General features: G+C 39.4%; 1 protein-coding gene across 1 annotated transcript in view; it reads left to right on the plus strand.

Annotated features, from left to right (window-relative positions):
- PDXDC1 (pyridoxal dependent decarboxylase domain containing 1) overlaps positions 1-12,765 on the plus strand; it is a 56,006-nt gene that overhangs the window by 14,128 nt on the left and 29,113 nt on the right. The window contains exons 4-8 of the mRNA XM_084641929.1: positions 3,285-3,368; positions 4,552-4,698; positions 9,475-9,664; positions 11,604-11,672; positions 12,582-12,660. Of these exons, the coding sequence (XP_084498055.1) occupies positions 3,285-3,368; positions 4,552-4,698; positions 9,475-9,664; positions 11,604-11,672; positions 12,582-12,660 (569 nt within the window). The remainder of the gene's footprint in view (positions 1-3,284; positions 3,369-4,551; positions 4,699-9,474; positions 9,665-11,603; positions 11,673-12,581; positions 12,661-12,765) is intronic.

Consider the following 12,765-nt stretch of genomic DNA (forward strand, 5'->3'; position numbering starts at 1 on the left):
ATTGTGAACACACAACTTTTCATTTAAAAAAATACCTTGTCTTTCATGGAAGTTAATGAAACTGGTATGAATCGATGAAGTTGAACAGACTTGTAAAAAGTTGGGAATGCTTTTTATTAGTGTTACTGTTACCTCTTTCATACTTTCATAATTTTTCATTTTATTAATATAGGTTTTAATTTGATACTATTTCAAGTTGGGTTGGTGTGTGGTGGCTTTTATTTTTGCACTTCAATCCAGGAAGTTTTTGAAGAGTGTTGGGGACAACTTCATGATACAAGTGCTGGAGGAACCGACTAGGGACCGTGCTCCTCTTGACCTACTGCTTACAAACAGGGAAGAATTGGTAGGGAAAGTAGATGTGGGTGGCAGCCTAGGCAGCAGTGACCATGAGATGGTTGAGTTCAGGATCCTCACAAACGGAAGAAAGGAGAGTAGTAAAATACGGACTCTGGACTTCAGAAAAGCAGACTTAGACTGCCTCAGGGAACTGATGGGCAGGATCTCCTGGGAGGCTAATATGAGGGGGCAAGGAGTCCAGGAGAGCTGGCTGTATTTTAAAGAAGCCTTATTGAGGGCACAGGAACAAACCATCCCGAAGTGCAGAAAGGATAGCAGCTATGGCAGGCGACCAGCTTGGCTTAACAGTGATATCTTCAGTGAGCTTAAACTCAAAAAGGAAGCTTAAAGAAGTGGAAATTTGGATGGATGGCTAGGGAGGAGTATAAAAATATTGCTAGAGCATGCAGGGGTGTAATCATAGAATATCAGAATTTGAAGGGACCTCATATAGTCTAACCCCTGACTCAAAGCTGGACCAATCCCCAATTTTTGCCCCAGATCCCTAAATGGCCCCCCTCAAGGATTGAACTCATAACCTTAGGTTTAGCAGGCCAATGCTCAAACCAGTGAGCTAGCCCTCCCCATCAGGAATGCCAAAGCACAATTGGAATTGCAGCTAGCAAAGGATGTGAAGGGTAACAAGAAGGGTTTCTACAGGTATGTTAGCAACAAGAAGAAGGTCAGGGAAACTGTGGGACTCTTGCTGAATGGGGAAGGCAACATAGTAGCAGATGATGTGGATAAAGCTGAAATACTCAACACTTTTTTTGCCTCGGTCTTCACAGACAAGGGTGGCTCCCAGACTGCTGATTGGGCAACACAGCAGGGGGGATAGGTGAGCAGCCCTCAGTGGTGAAAGAACAGGTTAAGGACTATTTAGAAAAGCTGGACATCCACAATTCCATGGGTACAGATCTAATGCATCTGAGGGTGCTGAGGGAGTTGGCTGATGTGATTGCAGAGCCATTGGCCATTATCTTTGAAAATTCGTGGTGATTGGGGGAGGTCCAGGATGATTGGAAAAAAGCAAATATAGTGCCCATATTTAAAAAAGAGAAAAAAGAGAACCTGGGGAACTATAGACCAGTCAGCATCACTTCAGTCCCTGGAAAAATCATGGAGCAGGTCCTCAAGGAATTCATTTTGAAGCACTTGGAGGAGAGGAAGGTGATCAGGAACAGCCAACATGGATTCACCAAGGGCAAGTCATGCCTGGCCAACCTGATTGCCTTCTATGATGAGATAACTGGCTTTGTGGATATGGGGAAAGTGGTGAATGTGATACATCTTGACTTTAGCAAAGCTTTTGATACGGTCTCCCACAGTATTCTTGCTGGAAATTTTAAAAAGTATGGATTGGATGAATGGACTATAAGGTAGATAGAAAACTGGCTCGACTGTCGGGCTCAATGGGTAGTGATCAACGGCTCAATGTCTAGTTGGCAGCCGGTATCAAGTGGAGTGCCCCAGGGGTTGGTCCCGGGGCCGGTTTTGTTCAACATCTTCATTAATGATCTGGATGATGGGATGAATTGTACCCTCAGCAAGTTTGCAGGTGACACTAAGCTGGGGGGAGAGGTAGATACGATGGAGGGTAGGGGTAGGGTCCAGAGTGACCTAGACAAATTGAAGGATTGGGTCAAAAGAAATCTGATGAGGTTCAACAAGGACAAGTGCAGAGTTCTGCACTTAGGAAGGAAGAATCCCATGCACCGCTACAGACTGGGGACCGAGTGGCTAAGCAGCAGTTCTGCAGAAAAGGACCTGGGGACTACAGTGGACGAGAAGCTGGATATGAGTCAGCAGTTTGCCCTTGTTGCCAAGAAGGCAACAGCATATTGGGCTGTATTAGTTGGAGCATTGCCAGCAGATTGAGAGAAGTGATTATTTCCCTCTATTCGGCACCGATAAGGCCACACCTAGAGTACTGCGTCCAGTTTTGGTCCCCCCACTATATAAGGTATGTGGACAAATTGGAGAGAGTCCAGCAGAGGGCAACAAAAATTATTAGGGGGCTGGGGCACATGACTTACGAGGCTGAGGGAAGGCTGAGGGAACTGGGCTTATTTAGTCTGCAGAAGAGAAGAGTGAGTGGGGATTTGATAGCAGCCTTCAATTACCTGAAGGGGGGTTCCAAAGAGGATGGAGCTTGGCTGTTCTCAGTGGTGGCAGATGACAGAACAAGGAATAATGGTCTCAAGTTGCAGTAGGGGAGGTCTAGGTTGAATATTGGGAAACACTGTTTCAGTAGGAGGGTGATGAAGCACTGGAATGGGTTACCTGGGGAAGTTGTGGAATCTCCATCCATAGAGGTTTTTAAGGACTGATTTGACAAAGCCTTGGCTGGTATGATTTAGTTGGTGCTGGTCCTGCTTTAAGCAGGGGTTTGGACTAGATGACCTCCTTAGGTCTCTTCCAACCCTAATCTTCTATGATTCTAGCAGTTGTAAGGCAGCATAGTTCCAGAAACGGTTTCAAGAAACACTTTCTGTTCACTAGAACAGATGTTTGTAAGTAATCAGTGTATTTTAGAAATAATCATATTACTGCAAGATGTGCTCAACTTTGTGAGCTCGTGATTGGATCCTCTGAGTTTGGACATCTACTGGCAAGGTCTTCACCTACAATCCTGCACTCCAGGGCTGAACGATTCCTTAGTTAGGCTTGTCAGTCCAAATCCTCAGATTTCAAGGGAGCCTCTGTGTGGGCCAGTTCCTTAGGCCTATTGAAATGCCCCATGCATAAGTCAAGAGGATCTGGACTCCTAGATACAGCAGCCTTCCCGTTATGATCCTGCTCCACTGACACCTTTTCCCCATCATCCCAACATTCTACAGAGCAAAACCCTTGTGTGTTGTTGCAAAACTGTTATAAGTGGCCTTCAAAATCTGTATCCTGAGGCACTAGAGTTGCTCATCTACTTACCATTTTTCCTTCCCTAGTGGGCAAGATATGGTGAGCATTCTCCAATTAGTACAGAACCTCATGCATGGAGAGGAGGAAGATGAGTCATCACAGTCTTACCGGTAATGCTAATTTGCATTGTTCTATTTGGAAGATTATGATAATTATATTTGCTGTGATAATTTTTGAAGACACAAATTGTACACTTAATTTTTTTTATTAATTTTAAATTTGCAACAGTGTAAGCTGTTTTAACTAAACCTTTGTTACATTATACACTGAACTAGGAGAAAAAGTAAAATGTGGAACATACCTAATAAGAATTTTTTTAGTAGTCTGATACATAATTTTAACCTAATATTTGCTAACTATCCATTACTTGGTGTTAATGTTTTCCTCAAAATAGCCATACTCTTTACTGCAGTGAATTATTAAAAGCAGTTGTATATAGCAGGCAATTATTCCTGGCTGCCAACTCAATTTCTTTAAATTATCCTCAACTTTATGAGCATTGCTTATGCTGCCTGCATTCTGAGGAAGCCTAATTTTTTGACGTATCTTCAGGAATTGTAGTTGCATCAGATATAATATATTTGTAAATTACAAGTTGCATAATATCTCTGCATATGGATATTTTTTATTTCAAATGGGGTAGTCTGAGCCTGGGAATGGGAGTTACTGCATTCTAGTCCTTGTTCTGACACTGATTTATTTGTAACCTTGGGCAATACATTTAACCTCTCTCCTTCCATTTCTCCATAAAATAGTGATGCTATTTGCCACCGTACCTGGACAGGAGTGTGGAAGATCAATATTTGCAAAAGAATTTGAAGATTAAAAATGTTATGTAAATAATAATGATGAGGAAAGATATAGTCTAAACTTTGAAGTTTCATAGTGTCGACTTCCTTTTTGTGTAGACCAGGCCGAGGCATATGTTTAATGCATGCTACCATTTTACAATAAAATGTTAGTTACAGTTTTCGTATGTTAGTGGGTTGAGATAAACCCTATACTCCCTTTCAGGGTTTATCTCAAGCAGCTAAAAGGTGTCTAAACTACAACTGCCGTGTCTACTCTGATTTTAACATGTTAATTAATGTGTTAAAATTCACCTTTTCTTCTAGTGTATACGTGGCTCTTTTATACTTCATTCTGATACATATTTGAAGAAAATATTGCATCTCAACCAGTTCTATGACAATCTGGGCATATCCAGTAAAAGGAGAAAACATAAACCCATTATATTATGCATGACATGTATCAAACTGACAGTTATTCTCATACAATGTTTCTGGTTTGCAGACTTCAGAATGTTGGAGAACAGGGGCACATGGCTTTACTGGGACATAGTCTGGCAGCTTATATTTCAGTGCTGAACAGGGAAAGGCTGAGAAATCTTACAACTAGAATCCTTTCAGATACCACTCTGTGGCTTTGCAGACTCTTCAGGTAGGTCATGAATTGCTTATTTATTATGTACAGTTAGGTAGTAAAAATGGTTTTAAAAAAAAGTCTGAAATACGATTTGTTATCTTGATAGACTTATGCCTTAAATTAATGGTACACTGAAAGGTCTTAAATACAGCACACTTGTTTACAGGACACTGTTCTTTCAAGCCAAGAACTTGTCAGTAATATACCAGTCATAAAAGTCGTTTTTTATAAGGAATTTACAATGGAGTTAGGGGCCAAAGTACGATAGTGGGTAGACAGATGGTTGAATATCCATTTATATAAGCATATATATGCTGTTGAGCTTTGTAACGCTTTAAAAAGAGGTCTTCCAGTGAACTTCTCATTGGTTCTGCCTTAGATTTCATTTAGTCTTTATATATAGAACAGCTGAGTAATTTTCAGTGTAGCGAGTATATTTCCTGAAGGTCTACCTGAACTTGTAATTTAAATCCATGAGTTGAGGGGAAAGAAAAGTACAAGAAATACTTCATTTGCAAAGAAACTTAATCCAACAGCTAGGTTATTTCCTTGTATGGCTTAATTTCATGTAAGATTCTTCCTCAAAGTGCCTTAGTCTTGAGATATGCTTTAATGTATGTGGTGCCAGAGCTGGCTGATTTATAGATTAAAATGGAAATCTGGCTGCTGCTAATGTGGGAAATATTTCCCATTTGTTAAAGAAATAACTTTTGGGTGGGACAAAGCTTCGCTGATATCTCATTTAATGGTAATCTAGAGGTATGCCCTATCCCTGCAGTTCTTGAAACCTGGGTTGAATGACTAACCCTGGACTAACATGGTTTGGACATGATGTAAAATACAGGATGTTAATTTGCAGACAGCAAGAAGGGTAATCGGGATACCACATGGTGTTCAGTGGAACCCTTGACAGGAAATTATGTTGACTGGCTCGAAAGAGAACGGCGTATGCCAGTCCCCTGTCATGAAAGCATTGGCTATTGTCGTATATGGCTATTGTATGCTGTATGTAGTGGATGGTCAGTGACAAACTGATAACTGGTCTCTTTGCTGATAGGATTATTGTCTAGAGCACTGACAAAGATGAATGGTACAACAAAGCAGATTTACACAGAGGTGTGATTAGCTATGAGTGTCTGCAAACTGAGTTTTAAAATATTCAGTACTATAAAAGCCAAGTTAGCAAGGGGAGGGGAAATTAATGATACTCAGGGCTTTTATATGAGCACACACCAAGAATCTGAAGGGAGCTTTAATTTAAAACAAATTTAGTCGGGAACTGTTTCACTTTAATATCACAACATTTCTTTAGGTTTTGGGGGCTTCTAATGGGAATCTTAGTTTTATGTGAAAAGGATATATTGTCCATTAGATGTCTCAATATCAAATCATTCGAGCCTTCCTGTGGAGGAAGGAATAAGGCACGGGCTTCTCATTAAATTAACTGATGAAGCGATAAAGGAAATAACTAAAACTGATCCAGCCATAGAGCTGTTAAAGTTACAAATTATCCCCATCTATAGATAATAAATGAGGGCTTGATTTAGCTGCACACAGTGACAAATGGATCTTGTGTAGAGCCAATATAATCAGCATTCTCTAGTTGGTAGAACATAAGATGAATGAATATCTGTATTTAGCTATTTAGTAAACTCTTGTGTGTCTTAAAAAGTTTTTGAAACTGTACATGGATATGAGGCTAGATTACATGACTCAAAGATGAGATGCAGATGGGTTAAGCAGAAATCCATCTGTTTGACAATTTATGTATTGATGGTCCTAATACCCAGTCTTAGAGGAGCAGTTGGTCCCATTCTGACACCTAATATGTACTGCAGCAGTGATTTCACATCAAGCGTGAATACCTGCTGGACCTTGGAACAGGTGTGTATGGTAAGATGAGTGGTATATTTTGTTTTACAACTGCATTTATATGGTATATCCAAAAAAGTCTATGAATAATTTTTAAAATGTTTCTAAAAATACATTTAGCTTACCTTATAGTTCAGCTCCAAAAAGGTTTGATGGCTACCATAAAGCATGATGGAATGTCACTCATTAGGAGTCATTTGGGTAATTTATGGTGAGGCTGGATGCTGCAGGATTTAAAAATTTAAGCTGAGGGATGGACTGAGTGACTTTTAGGTTATTCAGGACTATTGACATACATGTTGGACATAAATGATGTAGCAAAAATCCAACTTCCATGTCACTTAATAAATCCAGACCTGTACTACTCTTCCTCCTGTTGTCCCTTCATTTTAGTTAGGTGGCTATATTTCTTTGCACTGGAACTGACATACCTTTATTAGATACCTAATTCCCCCGTTGTCTCTTCTTTGGCTTTTAAACATTAGTGTGCATATCACTGCTGAAGCTGAAATCCTTCGTTCAGAGAGAGAAAAACAAATTAACTGCTAGTACAAATTTGTAGTCCAGTAGTCCAACTTCCTAGGTAGTAGACATAGTAGTGTACTAAATAAACTGCACTAAATGGCAGTCTGTCTGTTTGTATTTCAAGGAGTGTTAAAATAGGACATGAGTAACGTTGGGTATTATGGATTTGTTTGGTAGTGGCTTCATACTAAAGTTTGCAATATCCTGTCCACGTTTAACTCTATTTTAAAAAAAGTCTCTTTCACTCTGATTTTATAGGATTCTGCTTTGAAACTGCATCATGTTGCATCTTCCTCACTGACTCTTATGATTCTTATAGATGTGAGCCATACCCACTTGTTGAGGTTTTTTTATAATGGAATTTTTAAAAAGTGAAAAATCTTTCCTGTTCCGCAAATGTTTCCATCTACATTTTATGATCTGGTGGCTTTACTAAGTGCGTTTAAGTCTGAGAAAATATCTTCGCAAACTTTGAGGATTTTAAAGAGTGGTTTTCTTGCCCAAGTCCCCTCATCTACTTTGTTCTAACTGTAAATAGAAATAGAATGTAAAGTAGGCTTCATAGTTACTTATCTTGGTGTGTGCCAACATAGTTTACTGTGCTCTCCCTTGTCCTTAGTAAATACATTTTTTCTTTTCTTTTTTCCGTTACCCTCTCTTTAGCTCTCCAAAGGTCACTTCCATTATTTGTGTCAGAATCATGATCCACTGAATCTTCTTTTTCATAATCTTACTCTCCTGGAGACACAAACTCCTGTGATATAATGATGTGTCCCTGGACTGGATGGGGGAGATAAAATTAAAACCTTATAAAACTAGACTTAACGATCTGCCCTTCATCTGATTTCTATCTTGGCTTTGTTTTATTTCTAATCTTTTGGGGTTTAATAGAGCTTCTAATTTAATGAGGAGCCAGAACATACTAACATATAACAGCACTTGGATACTTTTGTTTCAGATGCTATTTAAATCAATAAATGTAATATAGCAGGGACAAAGCAGAAGACTGGAAGCAAGGAATTCCTGAGGTCTAATTTTGACTCTGGTCTTGGGCTAATTACTTAGCCTTTCTATGCGTCAGTTTCATATGGTCAATGATTATACTGATGTACCTCTTCTTCATAGAGTATCTGAGAGTAGGTCTACATTATGGCAGGGATCTATGCTCTGAGATCGATCCACCAGCAGTTGATTTAGCAGATCTAGTAAAGACTCGCCAAATCAACTGCAGATCGCTCTCCATTCAACCCCTGTACTCTACCCCCAACGAGAAGAGTAAGGTAAGTCGACAGGAGATTTTCTCCCGTTGACCTCCCACAGTGTAGACCCCGTGGTAACTCAACCTAAGTTACATCGACTCCTAATACGTTACTCACATAGCTGGAGTTGCGTAGTGTAGGTCGACTCACCGCGGTAGTGTAGAATCATAGAATATTAGGGTTGGAAGAGACCTCAAGAGGTCATCTAGTCCAATCCCCTGCTCAAAGCAGGACCAACACCAACTAAATCATCCCAGCCAGGGCTTTGTCAAGCTGGGCCTTAAAAACCTCTAAGGATGGAGATTCCACCACCTCGCTGGGTAACCCATTCCAGTGGTTCACCACCCTCCTAGTGAGATGGTGTTTCCTAATATCCAACCTAGACCTCTCCCTCTGCAACTTGAGACCATTGCTTCTTGTTCTGTCAGCTGCCACCACTGAGAACAGCCTAGCTCCATCCTCTTTGGAACCCCACTTCAGGCTGCTATCAAATCCACCCTCAATCTCCTCTCCTGCAGACTAAATTACTCCAGTTCCCTCAGCCTCTCCTCGTAAGTCGTGTGCCTCAGCCCCCTAAATATTTTCATTGCCCTCTGCTGGACTCTCTCCAATTTGTCCACATCCCTTCTGTAGTTGGGGGACCAAAACTGGATGCAATACTCCAGGTGTGGCCTCACCAGTGCTGAATAGAGGGAAATAATCACTTCCCTCAATCTGCTGGCAGTGCTCCTACTAATACAGCCCAATATGCCATTGGCCTTCTTGGCAACAAGGGCACACTGCTGATTCATATCCAGCTTCTCGTCCACTGTAATCCCCAGGTCCTTTTCTGTAGAACTGCTGCTTAGCCAGTTGGTCCCTGCCTGTAGTAGTGCATGGGATTCTTCCTTCCTAAGTTCAGGACTCTGTACTTGTCCTTGTTGAACCTCAACAGATTTCTTTTGGCCCAATCCTCCAATTTGTCTAGGTCACTCTGGCCCCTTTCCCTACTCTCCAGTGTATCTACCTATGTGTACACATAGGTAGACATCTCCCTATGTGTAGACATAGCCTGAGATGGAAAGCACTTTTATAACTGCTTAGTATTTACACACAGTAACTGAACTGGGACTGTTTCTGTTGGTTTGTCTTACAGGTATGAAAATGGGTCAGCTTATTACCATGAAGATGATCGTGAAGGTCTCTTAAAAGTCTGTAGGCTTGTTATTCACTCTTGCTACGAAGACTACACAGTAGAAGGATTCAATGTGTTATATAATAAGCAGCCTGTTATATACATTAGTTCTGCAGCCAGAACAGGCTTGGGCCAAATTCTCTGCAATCAGGTAAGTAGTTTTAGTGTAAAGTTTTGAGTCTTTGCTGCATATAGAAACTTGCAGGCCTCATCATGCCTCGTGGTAGCCTAGCTAGATTTTGAGAGTAGATCTAGAGGTTCACAGGTAGACGCTGGTCTGTTGTAGTAGTAGCATGTTTTTGTGTGGGCCGTTGTGGGTGGCTAATGGGTGGGTGGAGGATTGCCTTTTCATCCCTGTTGTAACTAGAAGGTCCTTCATTTATCGCCATTCTGGAGCATCCACGGCTGAGCTGTCAGTGGGGCTTTACTCAGAGTTTGCCAGTGATACTCTGTCAACCAGAGAGGATCTTTTAGAGCAAAGTGAGGCTTTCTGATTCCCAGGTGGCTGAACATGCTGTGTCTGCAACAGTCTTATTTGTGCATTCACATGGCCTTCATCATCCTGGTACCTGAGCTTCTTCCAAGTTGTTAAATAACAGAAATACCCTTCTCCCTCTCTCTGCCTTCCCGGCTTATGGAAGAAATAGCATTTATAGAGGTGGGGTTTTTTTTTTTGTTTGTTTGGTTTTTTTATGAGTTTGTGCGTGTGTACGTGCACACTGAACTTAAGTTTTCTTGTACTGTCCTAATGGTCTGATTTTTTTTTTTTTAAGCACAACTTCCTTGACATGTCTAAATTTTATCTTTTAACCAAAGTTAGTAACAACTGATGTATGAATAAACAAATAAAAATCGCAAATAAGATTGTCCTAAAGCCAGCCAAGGAAGGAGGAGAAACCATGCCCTGAAGCCAACCAAAAAATCTGCCAAAACAATAATACAAAACATAATGTTATCGTTTGTAAGACTGCTTTATTAATTATAAGATTCCAAAGCAATTCCAAAACACAAAAAAGAACATAAATATATTGGGAATAAACTTAAATAGCCCAGAATGGAGCTATAGGGTTCTAGTTTACAATATTCATCTAGACAGCAAGATGATGATCTCTGATTGCACACAGTTTTTATATTCCAGCAGTAGTGATGTGAGAGTTGTAAAGAGGAATTTTCTGAACTTTTCATATGAAACAATTGTATCTGATATCTTTTTTTTTTTTAAAGCGTGATTGTTCCTGGTTTCATGTAGACATTTCAGTATAATAATCATTTTCTTTTGCATGACGAGCTTCTTGTTTGAAATTGTATTATCACTAAAGTGTTAGTGAAAGATGTCTCAATTTACTGTTGAACTTTAATTTTTTCAAAGAACTTGGATGCAGAAAAATATTCCTAGGAAAAAGTAATGTCACTGAATTTTTACTTGGAATAGCAAGCTTGTAGATAGGTCCTGAGTAAGAGAAATTTGTGTTTTTGAAATTTAATCTTTGAAAAAAGGCTGACATTATATACAACAGCATGTTGTAAAAATACATGCAATATATAGCATAAATTGTATGAAAATTTCTTGTCTTAACTCTCTACTATGCAATAATAATTTTGCATAAGTGAATATATATACACACACCACCTATAGGACTACTCATGTGCTTAAACGTTTGCTGGATTAAGGCCAAATTGCTCTGCGCTGGACAGGATTGAGTCCACTGTGAGCAGCCTCATTTCCCTGGTGAAGATTAGTGTTTTATCTGTGCCCTGATACAAGATACAAACTCTGAAAAATGTCCAGGTTTGACTTATTGTCTACTTCCACTTACTCATGTTAAAAACTAACTGTTATTTTACAACTGTTTTGTTACTTTACAGTGGTCTCACTCTCTTCCTTTTCTCCACTCTTAGTCTGATCATAAGTTCTAGCAGAAAACTCATTTTTAAAATGCAAGGAAAATCACTGGTAGCAGAGCCTCTGTCACTATGTGTTTGCTTCTTTCAGTGGCTTTTTTTTATTCCTCCTTGTATTTTTGTGAGCAGTTTAAATAAGTAACATAAATCATGTGTGAGTTGTTCAAATTCCATCTTTCTCATTGCAGCTTGGGTTGCCCCTTTCATGTATGTGCCGCGTGCCTTGTAACACCATGTTTGGATCCCAACATCAGATGGTAAGTTTTGGGCATTGTCTTTTTAAACTGACCTTTTCTTTTTGCTTTGAAGAAGGCTTATTAAGGAGTGATTTGAGAATGTTGTTAGGAAAGAGTGGTGAATGTTTGACTTTTTCATCCTCTGAGCTTTCTCGGTGTAGATGTAACAGAACATTGGCTATTAATTGGCCTTAATCTCTTAAATGTAATGAAATCAGAAATACGTGTAGCACTTGTATCCTGAACTCTGTACTTATTATCTGCAGTATGTATTTTGGTGCAGTCAGTAAGGGCTTTCTAGTTTTGAAACCCTGGATATATGTAGACCCTCTGAGGTAAATTTTTAAAGGAGAAGTTTAGGCTTGAACACTAAACTTCTTTTTGTTGCTGTGTATGCCATTGTGATGAATGATTAAACTTTTCCTTGTGTTTTAATAGATTCACACAGATAAAAGTCCGCGGAAGTTTGTGTTACAAAAAAAAGCCTGATTTTTAGAGTTGAAAGAAGAACCCTAAGTATATGAGGATCCAATATAACTCCCATTGAAGTCAATAGAAAGACATTCTGAACTTGTAGCATTGGAAAGTACTGTTGAGTCTATGCTTCTTAAGAGAAGGAGTATAAATTAAATAGTTTTCTTCAGTAGAATTATGTCCAGTGTAAATTCAAAACTCTGAATTTAAAAGCACCTACTTTATCTGTGTATTTATGGTGTATTTGACTTATTTTGTCTTTGTGGCTATGTGGAAATGGGGAAATCGTAAATTCAGACAACAAGGTATTAAGAATTTAATCAGTGGATCAGCTTTTAAAATGTCAGGATACTATCCTATGCTACTTTTAGAAACCCCAATTTTCCAGTTCAACGGGAACATATTATGTACTGTCTGTCTAATGCAGTGTTTATATTTTTTTCTTATTTGTGACAGGATGTTGCTTTATTGGACAGACTGATTAAAGACGATATTGAATCTGGAAAGCTGCCACTATTACTCGTGGCCAATGCTGGTAAGTATCCTGAGCAGATAGGAATAAAACAGTATCCTAGAAATTTTTTTTTTTTTTTTTTTTTAGAATTTGGAATTGTAGATAATATTGATGACTTGTGTTAGA

This window comes from Lepidochelys olivacea, assembly GCF_965140295.1.
Source record: "Lepidochelys olivacea isolate rLepOli2 genome assembly, chromosome: 10".
Lineage (NCBI taxonomy): Eukaryota > Metazoa > Chordata > Testudines > Cheloniidae > Lepidochelys > Lepidochelys olivacea.